The 18,551-nt window shown below is 42.1% G+C and overlaps 1 protein-coding gene across 1 annotated transcript; it reads right to left on the bottom strand.

Moving 5' to 3' along the window:
• Positions 1-3,498, bottom strand: LOC134548934 (trypsin I-P1-like). Its single transcript, XM_063394181.1, has 5 exons — positions 3,133-3,498; positions 2,253-2,421; positions 1,399-1,652; positions 638-774; positions 1-241 (listed from the first exon to the last, which is right to left on the bottom strand). The coding sequence occupies exons 1-5, from the start codon at positions 3,170-3,172 to the stop codon at positions 92-94; spliced, it is 750 nt and encodes a 249-aa protein (XP_063250251.1). The 5' UTR covers positions 3,173-3,498; the 3' UTR covers positions 1-91.
• Between the last annotated feature and the right edge of the window lie 15,053 nt (positions 3,499-18,551).

Genomic DNA, 18,551 nt, shown 5'->3' with positions numbered 1-18,551 from the left:
GTCTTTATTAATTTTTCATAATTTTTGCTCATCCAGACCCAAAAGAACAGAAACAATGATGAGAAAATGCAGGTCACACCAAACGAGCATCTCAGTTGGAGGCCATGGTGGACTGGATCCAGGAGACGTAGTTGCAAACCTTGGTGTAAACTCCGGGATAGCCCCTCTGGGCACATCCAATTCCCCAGGAAACAATGCCCTGGAGCTGTCCATTGCAGACCACGGGACCGCCGGAATCTCCCTGCGCACACAAAGGGGATGGATATTCAGCAAATGGCAGCAGCCTCAGCAATGAGCCAGAGATCCCTGAGGTCACTGACTAGGGAGGAAGCCCTGTCAGGGGTACTCTGCACAAAGGTTCTACAAGGGCCGTTTCTGACACACACTCTCCACCTGATGTTACCCTGCCTGACTTGAGCTCCCACGGAACCACAGCTAAGGATGAGTCGGCTGCCTGGTTTTGCCGGATGTGGTACTTGGCAAAGATTCAGGATATGTGTGCCTGAAGCCTCTGCTGTCATTCAAGACCTCAGATTTACCAGGGCAGTGAGTATAGCTGGCTGTGTAATGTGCAGGGCTCTTCAGCTGGGAAAAGGCAGGAGAGAAATGACTGGGAAAAGAGAGGCAGATGATTTACCTGGCAGGAGTCTTTTCCTCCCTCCAGGAATCCCACACACATCATGTTCTTGGTAATTTGCCCAGGGTAGGCATCAGAGCAGTCGGCGGCAGAGAGGACAGGAGCCTTCAGGCACTGGAGCTGGTCTGGGTAGTTACCTACAAGGACATAGGGAGAGAAGGCTGATGGCATTGCTGAGTCCTTTGCAAAGCTTGCAGAAGATCTTAGCAAAAAAGCAAATGCTGGACACCCTGTTCTAGCAGCCATGCTGCTTCCTCTCAACAGCAAACACCGAATGGGTTCCTTCAGTACAGATGGAACAAATTCTACCCATGGGCCCACCATTCTACACTGCAGCCACCTGAACTTTTCTGGTACCTGGAGTTTCATCAACTGGCAAGAGTGGGACAACTCTTGTGATACATACACTGGAAGAAACCTGAGCCTCAGGAAAACTATCCTCTCCTCTTGTGCAGGTTAAGATATCATCAGTGGAATAGAAACCATTTGCCATGCACTCGTCTGACCATTGGTGTGAGAGAATGAAGATCTCTAGTAGGAATTCTAGATCCAGAGTCCCAGACTTCTGCATTATTCTCTGAGAACTGACAACTCTGTTGATTTTAGCTGAATCCACTGTGCAGTCCCTACACTGACCCATCGCTGATAAACCTGTCCCACAGCAGTTCCCTGTGTTTTAGGCTGTCCTGTTGGGGGTGAGTGGCGAGGTCCTAGAGACTGTCCTGGGCCGCCAAGGTCTGCACATTCCCCAGAGTACTCACTGCCGCTGCTGAGAGTGTTGCCCCAGCCGGAGATCAGGCAGGTGGTGCCGGTGGCCACGCAGCTGGTAGGCAGAGGAATGGTTTGGACAGCAGTGCTGAGCTGGGCGGGGGTGGCCAGCTTGATGAGCATGATGTCGTTGTCCAGGGTGTAGGCGCTGTAGCCAGAGTGGCGGATGACTTTAGCGGAGTTGATAAACTGCTGTGTGGACTCGGTGAGTTCCAGGTTGTGTTTCCCGAGCTGCACTTGGATGCGACTGGAGAAGAGAAGGCACAGCATGTCCTTTACTGCTACTGGCGGGTTGAGAGAAAGCTCCCTGTCACTGAGTGCGCTCGCTCCAACATCACTGCCACAGAAGCTTTCTGGGGCAGGAGATCTTTCTTGTCCTGCAGGGAGCCCTGGGATCCACCGTGGGATCTTAACCCACCCCCAGTACGGGTGGTGAATTCCTGCAGGTTTGTAAATACATGAGAGCAGTTGAATACAGAACAGCACTTTATACAAATGTTCTGGGACAAGGCAAACTGCTCTAGCCTGACCTCATTCTTCTTCCTGTTCTCCAGGTCAATGCTTTAGCAAGATTCATGCAATTGATAAGAAATCACAGCCCAGAATTCATTGCCTGATTATCCCACTCTTATGTCAGAAACTGTTCTGCTTGCACAGAAACATTTGCAGAAGTGGAAAATGCCTTAGGATGCCTCAGCCCAACTTCCTGAATGATCCACCCATCCCTTGGCTGTCTCTGGTCAGAATGGAGGCACTTCCATATTTCTATCTCATAGCTCAGAATTCCTGCTGGAAGTGAACTGGAAGAAAGAAGTAGGTTAATGAAGGATGTAATTTTTCCACTCACGATTTGTAGCAGTGAGCAGCAGACAGGACCCACTGGCTGCTGATGAGGGAACCTCCACAGAAGTGATATCCAGAATTCAGGGACACCTGATAGGGCACAGAGTTCTTTGCACAGGTGTAGCCTCCCACAATCTTGTCATCATCATCTTCAGCAAAGGTGGGGAAGGCAACTGGGAGACAAGAAGTGCCATGTGTCAACAGGTGGCCTAAGGTCTTGTGGCCTGTAATTTGCCCTGTAATCTGCCCTGTGGCTGCCTGTCTGAAGCCCCTCCCTTGTAGGCTGCCCTTCTATGGACACTCCGGGCAGCAGTGCTGGGCAGATCGAAGGCACATCCATTTGCTGCACCCTCAGAGAAGGGAGCAGACCTACACTGGTGCCTCACATATCTGCACCTAAAGCCCTGCTGGCTACTCCCTGAGGAAACACAAAGACATAGAAATGTTCTTGTTGGATCTGAACATGTGTGTGTCTTTCCCAGGATCCTGTCTACTGCAACAGTCAAGGGTTGACTAAAGGAAAAAGTAAAAACAAGTGTGCCGTGATATTATCTTGGAGCAGCAGGGTCCAAACTTTTGCAGTTGCTTTAGGACGTCCTGGGCCAGAAGTATTCCCTGTGCACTCTTTAGTCCTGAAGAAGGAGGCTATGATGCTATGGCCACATCTCTATGGTGGGTCAGGAACCCCTCTGAAGGCGTTCATTCCCCAGCTTGTGGCACAAGGCATTGTGAACAGACAGAAGATGGAAGTTGCAGGGCTCTGCCTGCAAACTTCTGCAAGTCAAAACTGGGCTTGGCTTTCCCCCAATAGGCTACCTTGCAGCTTTGCTCAGAAAATCAGCTTCCTATTAAACTACAGCAATAGAAATAAGCAATATACTCACCAGCCACCCCAATAAAGGCGAGAAGCAGCAGGCACTTCATGGTCTTGATTCAGCCTCAAGCCCAGACTGGCTGACTGGATGTTGGAACTGCTAGAAATACGTTTTTGGTAATGGTCTTATCTCTAGTCCAAGGCTTTCTCCAGACAAAAAGTACACAGTGGAAAATTTGAAGATCCAAATGTGGGCATTAACAGGCATTGGTAGAATGTACAAATCACATACTCGTTAATCATAAACCTCTGCTAAGATAGAGAGCTATTTTAATTATTCCCTAAGGTAGCCTTCAATCTAAAAATACCTTTTGGCTTTGGAAGGTGTGTAGTTGTTTGTCTGTCTCATTCTTGTATACAGCACCTGTTGAGAACAACTGTCAAACCTCTTCCAGATTCCTCTGTGCTGATGGTATCTTTCTTAAAAATGCATATTTTTACCCAAGGTTGCATATTGTAGGTAGTGGACAGAAAGATCCATTGCTTTTATTTGGAAAAAAAATCCAGCAAACCCAGTGGTGAACTTTGTTAAGTTTATTTTAGCAAATCCCTTTACTTGTGTGTTTTAATCATATGCAGCACAGTGTTTTACTAAATCAAATTCCTCCGTTGTAGTATCAAAAGGGAGGATAGAAAAGCTATCCTGTGCTCCTCACTGCTTCCCACGTCAAATAGTTCAATTGTGGGAATGCTCAGCATCTCCCTTGTCTAATTTCTTTCTCCTAACCTGTATTAAAGTATCTGCCCAAGTACCAAACCATGCTTTTATTCATCTTTGGAATGTTCTACAGAGACTCATTTTTGCCTCACAAGACTTTCAGTCTAATGCTGATGTTTATGAGTGTAATGTGGATGAGCAAGAATCCTGTGAACACAAATAGAGAGATCTTCTGAAATCCTTCTCTGTGGGGGAGTTCTGTCATGACACAAAGTTTACTAAAGCTTAATGCTTTGCTGAATAATCATGTTTATTCTTCAAGCAGCTGCCAACTTCATCATGTTAGCTCCTGAAAGACACAGGATTCTCTCCAGAGACAATAAAGAGAAGCCCTGAGTTTGGAGATGCTGGAATAGTTTGAGAGAATAAATAGGAATGTTCTTCCTACTCCATTTCTTGGTTAAATTTCGTGGGCCCAGGAGGACTGATATGCACAGTGTCACTGTCCAGATGTTAATTTTCCTTTATGTTGAAGTACAAGTCCGAGGCCAGGGACTCCTCCAAGGGGATACATGAATTTTGTTTCTCTTTAAACTGGTATTAGTGCACAGCTTTCTTACAAGCATGTTTTATCCTGTAAAAGAAAAAAAGCATTAGAAGCTTTCTGTGAGAAAGGAAAATGTCCACAATGGACTAACAGCATCAAAAATTACCAAAGCTGTCCAATCCCATCATAACTAAGTGGAGCAAGAAAAATTTGACATTTTGTTTAGTTTGAAATTTCTGTTTTCTTTGTCCAAAATGTGCCATTAGCATAGACAAGGCCTGTCATCAGTTCTTCTGCTGAACATTCTGTAGACCCATTGTAATGTTTTTTGGAGGGTCTTTTAAACTATATACTCAGCGTCTATTGCAAACAAGTTTCTCATTTCATGCAGTGATGCTGCAGTAGAAAGCTGGGGGCTCCAGGGGCACAGGAGGGGGAGGGATGGTGACTGAAGGGCAGTTGTGTTAGGTATTATCAATGGACAAGCAATGGCAGCTTGTACTTCTAGAACTTCATGTTCAAGTATTTCAGTCAGCTGTATCAACACTGAACTCAGATAAAGGAAACAAATTTGTCCAGGGTGATGCAAGATCCTGGGAAAAAGAAACCTGGTAAAACCATGGCCTGACAGAGGTAAAGCTTCCTAGGAACATAAACCAGGAGTCTGTGAGGGTAGTCCTTTTATACTTCACGGAGCTTGGTGGTAGAGGTTGCATTGATTCCTCTTTTCCCACCTGTCTCCTTTCTGGGAGAAGCTGGTTCATTCTCTGAAACTTCTTATCCTCCAGCTCTCCACATCTGAACCAAACTGCTGTCACAGCCTCTTGCCTTGTTCTCTGTCTGTATTTCTCATTCACGTATGGCCACAATGTTTTTCTTCTATTTCTGCCCTTGCCAAAGACATGGATTCTTAATGTCCTAGAAAGAAAAAGGATGTAGGACATGACAGGGATTTATGAAATTATGAGTGGCCTGGGAAGCCTGGGGAAGGATGGATTGCTTATTTTCTGTTAGGGAGTAGCGTGCAAAATTTGGTGGGGGTGGCTTGTTCAGAGCAAGGAAAGGATACATCCTCTATCTTAGGAAAGCTATGAAGTCCTTTCCACAGGTTTTTATGGATGCAAAACATTTACATGGCCTCAAAAAGAAAAGGGACACATGGAAGAAAAATCCTTGGGGGGGCTGTGAGGTTGAAGGATCCCTGGTCCAATATCCCTTGTCCCCAGGAATGGCCTGGTGTTGGAGTGTTCCCTGCTACTACAGCCCAGAAAGAGACCAAAGATTATTACGTATCTCTCTGGATTGTCACCCTTCTGCCAATGTGTCACCCATCACCCAGAGAAGGACAGTCAGGGTTGGTTAAATCCTGCGAAGGTTTGGAGAGTTACCCAAACTCATGCCTTCATTTGCTGCAGCATAGGTCCTGGTCTCCTGGTCTCCTCAGCCCCTTTTCAGTGTGATGGGAGGGCACAGGTCAGGTCTGACCTGACAAAGATGTGTGTTAGAAGGTGGATTTATCTGACAGTGCTGCTGGGCTGTTATTGTTCAGGCCGATATGGAAGTGGGGATAGGGTTTAAATGGTGGGAACACTTCCCATAATGATTCTGAGTTATAAAGGTTTTGCTGGGGAAGCAAAATACCTGTCTTTCCTGGGAAACATAGAGACTACTCAGAACACTGCTTTTCACACAACTTCTCTCTGTCTCCCAGAAAGGATACCTAGATAGAGATGCTTATGTCTTCTTTCCCCTAAAGCTTGTTTCTGTGTTGCTTGCATCATTATTTAAATCTGATCCAAGGAGCAACTGATGGTGATGCACATTTTCTTCTCCAGCCTTTGAGCAAAATTCCCCTGAGTCCTGGAAATTCTCTGCTTGCCTTGATATAATTTCTTCCTGCCCTCTTCTTGGTTTCTTTTCCAAAGCACAGAAACCAGGCATCTAGAGAGGAGTGTGGCCAAGCAAGGCTGTGGTGACCAAGATACAGTCTCCAGTTTTGGTGGAGAAGGAACTGGGAAAGCAGGAGAGAGAAAGGTAGAGTCAGAGGGAGGGAAGAAAGGAGGGAAGGAAGGAAGGAAGGAAGGAGGGAAGGAGGGAAGGAAGGAAGGAAGGAAGGAAGGAAGGAAGGAAGGAAGGAAGGAAGGAAGGAAGGAAGGAAGGAAGGAAGGAAGGAAGGAAGGAAGGAAGGAAGGAAGGAAGGAAGGAAGGAAGGAAGGAAGGAAGGAAGGAAGGAAGGAAGGAAGGAAGGAAGGAAGGAAGGAAGGAAGGAAGGAAGGAAGGAAGGAAGGAAGGAAGGAAGGAAGGAAGGAAGGAAGGAAGGAAGGAAGGAGGGAAGGAGGGAAGGAGGGAAGGAGGGAAGGAGGGAAGGAGGGAAGGAGGGAAGGAGGGAAGGAAGGAAGGAAGGAAGGAAGGAAGGAAGGAAGGAAGGAAGGAAGGAAGGAAGGAAGGAAGGAAGGAAGGAAGGAAGGAAGGAAGGAAGGAAGGAAGGAAGGAAGGAAGGAAGGAAGGAAGGAAGGAAGGAAGGATATTTCCCCCCTATGTTGTCTCTGCAAGGAGAAAAGGCAAAACATGTAATTATTAATAGTTCCCAATAGATGGCTCCCAAAACACAGAGGTGACAGCAATGCTGAGCACACGGATCAGATTAATTTCAAGACTAGCGATTCTATTGAATCATAAGCTGGTAAAAATGAATGCTTTTCTTTTTTGTATATATACGCAAAGATTATTTTGTTTCATCACACTTTGGTCAGATCTGTAGTTATCTCAACTCTTCATGCCCCACATTGGCACCAAAAAAGGATGATTATGCTTTAACACAGCCAGTAACGAGGTACAATGCAGCTGCTCACTCACTCCTCTCACTTCCATTCCTCCAGCTGGATGGGGAGAAGAATCAGAAAAAAAAGTAAAAAATCTTTGTGGCTTGTTTAATTCTTAAAACAAAGTATAACAATAACAGAAAAAGAAAACACAAGAAAAACAAAGTGCAATTGCTTACCACCTGTTGAGCAATGCTCAGCCTGTCCCTGGGCAGTGATTAGTTCTGTCTGTCCAGCTCTTCTCAGTTTATATTCTAAGGATGACATTCTGTGGTGTGGAATACCCTGTTGACCAATTAGTGTCAGTTGTCCCAGCTATGCTCCCCCATCCTTGTTCACCTCCTTGCTGGTAGAGCATGGAAAGCTGAAAAGTCATTGGAGTAAGCACTACATTGGAACAACCAAAACATCAGTGAGTTGTTGATATTATTCTCGTATTAAAAATATAGTGCTGTACCAGCTACTAAGAAGAAAATTAACTTTATGCCAGCCAAAACAAGGACATTCACCTCCTCCATCTCCTTCTTCATCTTCTCCTAATCTTCCAACATTTTCTTCCATTGCCTCTTCCTTCCTTTCTGCTGCCACCTTCTTCTACTGACTTATTCTATTCTACCTCTTCTGTCTCCTCCTCCTTTTCTTCTTACACCACCTTCTTCAACCACTTTTATCCTCTGCTTTCTTCTGTGGCCATCTCCTGAAGCTGCCTTCTTCCATTGCCTCCTGCTCTTTTTTCACCATCTTCTTCCATTAAGTCTTCCTTCTCTTTTTTTTGCTGCCTTCTGACATTTTATTGCACCACCTTCTCCATTCCCTCAGCCTTCTTTTCCTCTGCCATCTTCTTCTGTTACCTGCACCATCAGGTTGTCATTTTCTTCCACCACCTTTTTCTGGTGTTTTCTTCCATCACTTACCTCATCACACTCTTCATCACTTCCTTTTTTCCTAATTCCAGCACCTTCTTCCATTGCCTTCTTTCACATCTTTATTTTCTTCTCTGTGACACACTTCTGCTGCATTCTGTCACCTCTGCCCTCTCTTCCTTCACTGCCTTTTTCCACCAGTACCTCTTCCTTCTCTTCTTCTGCCACCTTTTTCCTTCACCTCTGTTGTTGTCTCTTGCTTCTTCTTCCATTACCTTCATCACCATTATCTTCTATTTCCTCCTCAGCTGTTTTTTCCTTTACTTTCACAGCCTCCTCCTCCTCCTCCTTCACTGTCTTTTTCCATAGCCCCCTTTTTCTCTTCTTCCAGTGTCTTCTGCCACCTTCCTTCATTGGCTTGTCTGTAGCTTTCACCTTCCCTTCTTACATTTTTTCTTCACCTCCTCCATTTCCTTCTCCTTTTTTATTCTGTGGCTTTCTTCCTCTGCCTTTTTTTTTGTTCTCTCCACCATTGCCTCCTCCTTCTATTTTTCTGTCTGCTTTCATCTGCCACAGCCACCTTCCAACGCAAATGCCTTCCTTCTGCCACCTCCACCTTCTTCTGTCTTTTTCCACCACCATTTTTGATGACTCCTTCCACCACTGCTGCCTTCATGCACCGCCTGTCTCTGCTGTCTTCCTCCACTGCTTTCTGCTGCCACCAGCTCCTGTCAATGCAGTCTGCTGTCACATTCCATCACTGCCTCCTGTTGCTGCCTTCTGCCACCTCCCACTGCTGCCACCTTCCACTGCTGAATTAATGAGCCACTGCCTCCATATGCCGAAGCTGCCTTCTGTCTCACTGCCTTTACCACTGCATTTCACTACCACACCATTCCATGACTTCCAGCCTTTAGCCACCGTATCCCTCCACCTTTGGCCTCTGCCACCTTCCACTCCCTCCACCTTCCCTTATTCACCACCTTGTTCTAGCTTCTCCTGTCACCTCCTCTGTCACCATCTTCCTCTCTTCCACCGCCTTCTTCTGCCTCCTTTCTTACATCACTTCCTCTGTCACCTCCTCCTTCTCTGCTTCTTCTGCAGCCCTTTGCAACTTCTTTTGTCACCTTCTCCATTGCCTCCTCCTCCTGCTCCTCCATGGCCTTCTGCTGTCTGCTGCCACTCCATGCTTCTGCCAGCTCTTCCACCATTTCCTCCTTTTCTTCTACATTTCCAAGACATCCTAATGAAACTGTAGTTGGCAAGCCAAGTAATTGTAACTGTAGTTGTTAATGACTGTATAGGAATGTCTGTATCAGCTCATTGACAAACTATTAGATTGGAAAACTTATATTTTTAATTATAATTATAAGAGAAGTGTTGCATTTTAACAGCATAAAGAAAATAGGGGGGTTTTCCCTAGAATATTGCTCAGGGGTAGAGGTCCTAACTCTGCCTCTGACAGTAATATTGTACTATTCCACTGATCCTTGAGTAAATAACATCATCCTTCTATCTATCACACCCTTTTTTGTGTGTCTTAGCTGTACATACTGGAGATCTTAAGACAGGGACATTTTACCTTACTTATTTTCATTTTACCCAGTATGAAAGAAATACAATGGGATGTTTATAGCAAAAAGTAGTACTGAAGTGTCATATCCAGTTTAAGTGCCTATATACTTTGTGCTCTTTGACAATCAGGAGACAATTTCACAGAACATTTTTTGCCTGAAAGAGCATCCAGGGGATGGGGGTCTGTGGTCCACCCTCCAACTTAAAGCAATTCCAGTTTATAACCTAGAAGAGGTTGCTTAGGGACTTGCCCATTTGAGAATTGGAAACCTCCAAGGAGGGAGATTCTACAGTCTCTCTGGGCACTCTGTGTTCTGACACAGTAGGACCCTCAAGGGCAAATTCTTTCCCTTTTATTCTTGCAACTGGTAACCATTCCATCTTATTATTATGACATGCACTGTCTCTATTTCCCTGCATCTGCCTTTTTTGGTAGTGAAAGGTTGGAATTACACCTCCCCTAGCCCCACTTACCCTTGGCCGTCTTCTCTCCAAGCCAAAGAATAACAGGTCTCTTGCTTTTTCTTGTATGTCATGTGCCACTTAATCATTTTGGACACAAATCAACTTGTTGGCCATCTGCTGGAAATTCTCAGGTATTTAACACTACTTTTGCATGGAGGGGAAGGTGTGAACAAATCTGGACTTTATTCAGCCCTTTACAATAGTCAGCTCTCCACAAGGAGCAGAAGGGGTTAGTCATCAAAGTCAGTAACACAGGTCAAGCAGAAAATGGATAAAAATGCTTTTTGCTAATGACATATTGGATGTACTATTGACCTTGCAATGAAAAACACTCTATGATCCATCTTGCCCTTAATTATCAAAGGGATGGATAATTTTGCCACTAGTTTTACATGTTGTAAAAGAAATTTAAACTATTCTTCCTAGCCTAGGAAGAAGGATAAGAATAATTTTGCATTTTTCCCAGGAATTTAAATTGTTGTAGAGTGTCAGTGTCCTGGAACACATGAGGTTTTTATCTACAAAAAATAATTACAGCATCTTAGCATACTAGATTACTTCTGTAGTTTGTGCTTGTTGACCAGTAACACTGGTGTTTGAAATGCATGAGAGAATGGCCAGGTCCAAGTCTCAAGTCTTTGACAGTTGTGTAATTATTTTCATTAGCCAATACAGTAAAAGTCAAATAATTTACTAGAGTCTGTTGTTACTGTTGCTTGCACACAAAACTAAATCATTCCATGAAATGCACATCAAGTACCATGTCCAGGAGATTTTCATTGAAATGTATTGCATTGATTTAGAAATCCACCCTCTTGGATGCACCGGCATCTGAATGGGAGGAGCACATGTGCATTTTCCCAGCAGGTGCTTCAGGGGAACTTCTGTCTCTGAAGGACAATGTAAGCCACCAACTCACTTAGGGCAAGTGAAAAATAGAGCTGCCAGAATATGATGGCCTGGAAATATGGTTCTTTACTGAAGTCAAGGACCAGATCAATTCCAGTGAAACACAACACAGAATCATAGAATTGCAGAATCATACAATCATAGAATGTTAAGGGATTGGAATGGACCTTAAAGACCATGTAGTCCCAACACCTTTTCATCCCCCACCATATGTCTGAGTCACTAGCTTAGCACTTTAGTTCTCATGCTACTCACACAGCTTCTTCTCATGCCCGTGACTGATCCCTCCTCATCCCTCCTCCTCCCTCCCATCCTCAGTTGTCTTCCTTTAGACTAGCAAATGAATGTGGTATTGAAATGTTCTGGGTTTCATTTAAAGGTGAAACTTCAAGGGTTTTGTGGACCTTGCATTTAACATTGGTGTCTCAGTTCCAACAAAGCTGTAACATGTCATTTTACATTTGTAGAGATAAAGGGGCCTCTTCAGATGCAGCTGATAATTTATTATAGCGTGTAAATCTGGAGAGCGATTAGGAAGACTTCCAACAGGACAAATTTCCTAAGCTTTTAATTAATTCAGAAAACTATTCTGGCTTTGTGAGGCCTTTTCACTATTTTCTTCCCCCTGCCCAAATGTTTTTTAACTTTCTAAGGAATATGAATTAAAACTCAGACAATTGCTTTCTACTTACTATATATTATGTGAGGTGTTACAAGTATGACACTCGAGAAAATTCTCTCAGGAGTGAGACTAATCAAGAAATGAAGAAGTCTCACTTTAAAGACTATTGATATCACAGAGTCTGGGGTCACCCAGGCTTCCCCAGCAAGGGTCCTGTCTTGTCTAGGAGATCTCATGCAATGAAGCTCTTGCAGAGAGGTTCATTTTGAGTAAGCAATTAGTTCTTTTTTATACCTTTTTGGTGTAGATACATAAGTAGGCATAGGGCATCAGTGCCTGGAAGAGTTGTTGCTGATTCCTAGTTTTCTGCAAAGTCAGTTCTTTATCACAGTTTCTTTGTCCTGCACCCACCACGTGTTTGTTTTTTGCACTTTTTTTTTTCTGAGAGGGACATGCTCTTATTTATAAGATAGTTCCCAAGAGAATTTTGTCACTGCAAAAGACATTTGCCAGTAAAATAGATGATAGATTTGCTAAAATACTCTTTATTATGGAAAAATCTTTGCTGTTGTTACCTACCATTCTTCACTGCAGTGGCTGCAAATGATGACTGATGCCATCCATCTCTTGTACAACACAACTTAACATTTACAATGAGCTGGGCAGTTGATAGAGTGCACCCTCAGCAATTTTGCAGATGTTACAAAACTGGGAGGACTGATTGATACACCTGTTGAGAGAAAGGGAACATCCTGTACATGGGAAAAATAACTTCATGTACCAAAGTTGTGAAGCAGTTTTGCAGAAAAAGAAAAGAAAAAGAAAAAGAAAAAAAAAAAAAAAAAAAAAAAAAAAAAAAAAAAAAAAAGATTTAGGAGTCCACAAGGAGATGTTGAAGATGAGTCAGCAACATGCTCTTGCAGCAAATAAGTCCAACAGCATTTCTGACTGCACTAAGAAAAGTATTCCTAGATCAAGGAAGTCTTCTCTATTATGCTCCAGCAAGATCACATCTGAGCTATGTATTCAGTCGTGGACTCCCCAGCACAAGAGTTACATGGACATGCTGGAGCAAGTCCGGCAAAGGGCTACTAAGATCATGGAGGGACTGGAGGACCTTTCATATGAGGAGAGGCTGAGAGATCTGGGATTATTTAGCCTTACAAAAAGAAGGTTCAGGAAGCACCTTATTGATGAGTATGAATATCTGAATAAAGAAAACATCAGCTGTTCTTGGCTGTGTAAGGGGTGTAAGTTCAATTCTAGAAAATTCTGTTTAAACATAACCCTCCTCATTTTTTACTGTAACGGTAGTCAAACACAAGAACAGGTTGCCCAGCTATGTTGTACAGCCCTTGAATACCTTTGGATATTGAATATCTTTGGAGGTGTTTCAAACTTGACTGAATACTGAGCAAGCTGCTCTAGCTGACTATTATTCAAGAGCAGAGGTCAGCCTAGACAATCTCCAAAGATTTCTTCCATACTCAAGATATTACTGTGATTCCATAAATGGAATCTCAAAGCCAAAGAGTCTTAAATAGTCTTTGAATTTTTGAGATGCTTGCGTAAATAAATGATAATTTCTAAATTGACTCTAACACAGCCAGGAAAGAGGAAGATACGTTTTTCTGTAGCAAATAAGTCGACTCTTTGTATCTACACTACATTTCAACTTCCATTTTGGAGATTGCTATTATGCTGCCTGCAGTGCACTGAAGTAAGATACATTAAAAACAATAAAATTTTTCCATTAAACTGTATAGCTTTATGATTGAGGTCCTGCTCTCCTAGCACTCTTAATAAATTTGAAAAAGCAAATCCTAGTCCTAGTCTCATAGGAATAGTTATATTACCTGCTGAAAGTATGAAAGTACCAGGAATATATATTCCATTTACTGACTTTAAAGTCAACTAGGAGAGATTTTATGTGCCATTTTAGCTGCAAGACTGTCATTTCTGTCACCATTAGTCCTATTAAAAAATGACATAGAGCACTGCAAAGTAGAAACTTCACTTATCCTTGACCCTGTAGACATGCAAGCTATCCTCAAATTTTGGAATCTATGCCTATCCCAGCCCAGACTATTTCAAGTGATAAGTCCCCCTCAAATCCTAATGCTGATTTACTGCTTACTTTCTCTTGAAGAAACTAAACAGAAGAGACAGCTAAGTCTGTAATGGTTCCTTCTGAAATGTCTAAGCTTGTGTAAATTAATTGCTTTAAAAGATACAACCTATTATACAAATCCCACTTAACAACCATTAAGGCTAAATGAATTCTAAGCAGGAAGAGGAATTATCCTGTGGGCCACCATTAATTCACTAAGCAGCTCCCTCTTCCTTCACCTCTCTGTTTCTTTTCTCCATTTTTTTCCTCTTTAATCTTGTCAAAATACCTGAGGAAAATAAAAACAGTTGAAAGTGTATTCCCACAGAGAACAGAACTGTGAAGAATTCATCTCACTATTTCCTGAAGTCAGTGTGTAGGAAACCAGGATAGGTTTGAAGGAAAGATTCTGTGGGAATAGATATGAAAATCCTAGCTCAACCATTTTGATCCTTGATTCCCTATTTTTTCCCTGTCTCCTCAAAAAGTCTCTTTGGGCAGTTCACTCCTGAACTACTGCATGAAAACCATCTCTCAACATAAAACTCTTTTAATAGCAAAGGCAAAGCAAACAAGTATTTGGCATGGGCTTCCAGAATCTGGAATGCTACCAGTAAGCACGGCACAGTTGACAGCTTCATGATGATATAATTGCTAAATGATAATGGCTTCAACAGCTGTGTCACAGACCAGATGTTATACACAACCTTATTCAGGTCCTATTTATCCTAGTCCACACAATCCCAAGACCCAGAGTCTGATTATGAGATTATTTCTCATGTTCCATGACAGAGAGAAATAATTTCTCTAGCTCCATGACTTGGTCAACAAGAGCACAGTGAAGTTTGTTCACTGGACTTAATTGATTAAGGGACTAGAGCTCCTCTGCATCTACTGAAATTTACTTTTGCAGCACTGAAAATAGCTGCAGCTCTATTGCATCTACTTTTAAGGAAAAGTAAATCCTTCCCTTCTGGGATGCATCTCATGATCGGCACCCACAGAAGGGGAGTATCCCAGTCACAAGTCTGGTTGATACCTAGTCTTACAGACACAGACTAGTGCCAGTATTGCTATGAATTTCACTGAAAAAAAGATTGACACAGTTTTTGACATTTTTCCCTGTCCTTCAAAAGATGGTGTATTTTCTTAAATAAGACCACAGTTTTAATTCAGTGCAATTCAGTCTTCAGAACAGGAGTAATCTTAAGGTATATAAGCTGTTTCAGCTCTAGCATGCATCTGAGTTGCAATGCTACTATTTAGTTAGTCTATATTCTCTACAGGTAAGTTGTAGGTAACACTCTTAGAAGTCAGGCAAAAAAGATATGGAAAGACAATGCTTTGACACAAGCGGTTTGTGAAGGAGACAAAACTTCCATTTGCTATTCTGCAAGTGCAGGTCAGTTAACAGTGGAATCAAGCTTGAGGACATTTATTATTCCCATCTCTCTCTATTCCTGTATTAAGAGCTAGTGCTCACGGGACTGGGAAGACAGCACAACTCTGTGCAGCTCTGTATTGATTTCAAGGTTCTATAATTGGTTTTATATGGTATTGTAACACAACACGTCAGGCAGAACTTCTGTTATTTGAGGCCCATAGGAAGTCAGTAGCAGGAAGATGATACTTTAATCAGTTTGACCAACACATTAATGTCTTTGGAATAAAAATACTCTCTGAATCACATCCTGTGATTTCAGAGCTCTTACTTGAGTTACTCTCATTGTTTGGGCTTTCACTTGATATTATTCTGGCCTTTTTTAAACTAAGAGTGATAAATATTAAATGTTTTATTGCACAGCATACTGCAGCTTCAGGGTATACTGAAGGGCTCTGCTATGATGTTTCATTGCAGTTGAGAGTGGATGTGGCAATATTTTGGGTGTGCTTGTCTTTGGAGTGTTCCCTTTACATTCTGTTACCCTACTTATTTCCCCTTTCCTGGATGCTAAAGTGGATCTCTTTGTAACTGTAAACAAAACAAAATTTGAATCATGTGAGTGATTCTGGATGCTCTCTGAGTAGGATGGTGTTTTACTGGAACAGAAACTCACATGGGCTTCCTGCACAGCTGGATATAAGTGATCAAAAATCATCTTGGCTTGCCCATACTCTTGGCAGGACATGAAACAAAATCTGTTCCCAAAGCCATTTATACATGTTAACATAAGACTGAGCCTGATCACAGAAGCCTTGTAGTCTCAAGGCTACAAAAGCCTTGTGATCCAGAGGCAGTCCATGGCAAGAGAGGACTTAACTCAAAACCGTCTGATTAAGGAAAGTTTGTCTTTCTACTAAATCTTTAGAGTAATTATTTTGCATAATTGTATTTCCGCCTCTCCCAATAAAATGCTTCTGCATGGCAAAGTGCATGGCAAATGACTTTTTGGTGGAACTTAGGGTCACAGCTTGTTATTAGTATTCACAGGTAGAGCATGCTTTGATAGGTAGTTTGCAATGTCTTTCATTCATAGCATGCATTTCACACTTGTCAAAGCAGAAATAGGCCAAGTGAACAAAGTCCTTTACTGTAACTACTGCATATTATCCAGCTCTTGTTAGTGGTCAGTTCATGCTATGCCCACTCTTTATATGCTCCTACTGAGTATTTAAAATATTCTTTAAGAGCAGCTTTCCTTTCTCTTTTCCCAGTTTTCTTCTAGTTTGTTACTACATTTCATTTTTCTATTTCTCAGAACAAGGTCTTTGATCTTTCACTTGCTGGCTCAATGACTTACTCATATTTTAAACAAGATGGACTCATTCAGAGAATTCACAGAAACCTGAAACTTATGGAATTATTCATATGTACTGAATTATATTATTGAGCCATTAGAAACTTTTGCTTCAAGCTAGCCTCAGAGAGGAATAAGTTCAAGAAGCCAAGAAAATCTTTGCTTTGGTATTTGCTCAGTTAGCTATCTGAAAGAAATTAAATCTTACAGTCACATCACACATGTGCTCTTTGTACCTTCTGAATTGTTTGGCTGACAGACAGAGAATTGACAAAGACAACTAAAACAGGGCCAAATACCTTGGAAGTGAACATCAAATAAGATTTCTGTTTATCCTGTCATTGATGTTACTTAAGAATCATTCTTTTGATGTTGCTGATTTCCATGACAAATAGATAATTTGGCTTCCCCTGGACAAATACAGAGGAGAAGCTGACTTGGACCAAGCAGCAGTAAAATCAAAGCCCATTGTATGTTAGCTCAGGTATCACTAGCACCTTTTTCAGGCCTCAAATGAGAAGTTTTCATGTTTTCCCAGTTATGGGAGGTGTTTTTTTCACAAGCCCACTTCAATTAAAAAAAAAAAAAGACTAGTAATAATAATAATAATTCACACTTTAATTTAGAAAACTAGAATATAACAAAATACCCTATTATATCTCTCAGTCAGAAATCTCTGGCAAGAAGATCTGGCAGTCAGGTAGATAGGATTATTGAGTCTCTTCCCTTGGTTGAATATACTGTTCTTAGTTTAGGTAAGCAGTCTGGTCAAGCTGCTGGTAATGCCAGTGCAGAACACAAATATTGATAGTGAATGCAGAATTTCTTTCCATGTTTCATTATTTTCAAAGCATGAGAAGATTACAAAGACAATATCCATGTTTACAAAAGCAGATCACAGTCTTCAGAGCCAATGTACTTACATGTTCACATACTTCCTCACAGGTATGTGACTGTGCACAGCTGCAGCTCCTCTCGGGAACTCTCAGAGGCATTGTGTCTCAGGAAACAAAAATTGGCACTGTCAAGGCACAAGATTTGCAGCCAACTGTGACCAGCAGAAACAGACTTTAACTATGAAGAAACGAAAAACCCCCAAAACACCAACCAACCAAAAAGCCCCAAACCACCCAACCAAAACATGAAGAGTTACAAGACCTCTAAATTTGTTTCCTTTATTAGCAGTGGCTTTGATTAACATGTGTGAAGGGTTTAAGAAACATAACTACAAAAGAGTTAAAAGCCCATGTGTTTCTGGATGAAAGTCATCTTTAATCCAGGATGAGAGAAAAGTTGCAGGGCGTCTAGTAACTTTGCCTTTGAGAAAGTCATTCTTTAGCTGTTTAATCTGAGGGTTCTTGCATCTCCTTCTGAAGCACCAGGTACTGGCCTCAGGGCCAATCTATTACTTCTCTGTTATCCTTAGCATGTGATGAATTCTTTCTGGTTGGCTGAAGGTTTGAAAAGAAGTAAAAGAAACACGCATTTACGTCCTTTACTATCCTAAGTACAGCAAAAAATATACTGTCTTAACTGACACCTTAGGTGTCAAAGCATGAGTTAAAGACAAATAAAGGCCAAGTATATTTTGCTGCAATATTTCATTTGTTCTTGCAGCATTTATCTCAATATTCCAAGTTAAGTTTGCAGTGAAGGATGATGAAAAACATCATGTTGTGCTTCAGATCCATTAACCCAGAGGATGTTTAGCAAACACCTGTATTTTGGTGCTCTCCAAAGCTCTGGACATCACTGTTAGGAATATTTTATGAGTTCCAGAACACAGTGCTCTCTGGCATTGGCAGTTTACAAATGCCTGGCCGCATGGGATTAAGGGCGTTCATTAGAAACCAAAGCATCATTTGGTGCCTTAGGTTTTCTTGCCATGTGAAACAGAGAGATCTCACTTTAAATTCATTTTAAGCACATCACTAATGGGATATTCTCCTGGTAGCTTCAATATTGTTTTGTTAATAGCTACTATCTGGAGCCCAAAGATCTATCATACTTTTTATGCGAAGCTGTGCATTGAGGAGACTGTGCCTCCATATCTTTGGCAAAGTATGTTTCCCCATGTGTATTGATGTATCTCTTTATTCCATGCTGCTGCCTCCTGCATT

This window comes from Prinia subflava, chromosome 3 (genome assembly GCF_021018805.1).
Source record: "Prinia subflava isolate CZ2003 ecotype Zambia chromosome 3, Cam_Psub_1.2, whole genome shotgun sequence".
In the NCBI taxonomy this organism is placed as follows: Eukaryota; Metazoa; Chordata; class Aves; order Passeriformes; family Cisticolidae; genus Prinia; species Prinia subflava.
The sequence above is the reverse complement of the archived record's forward strand: the minus strand, read 5'-3'. Positions and strand labels throughout refer to the sequence as shown.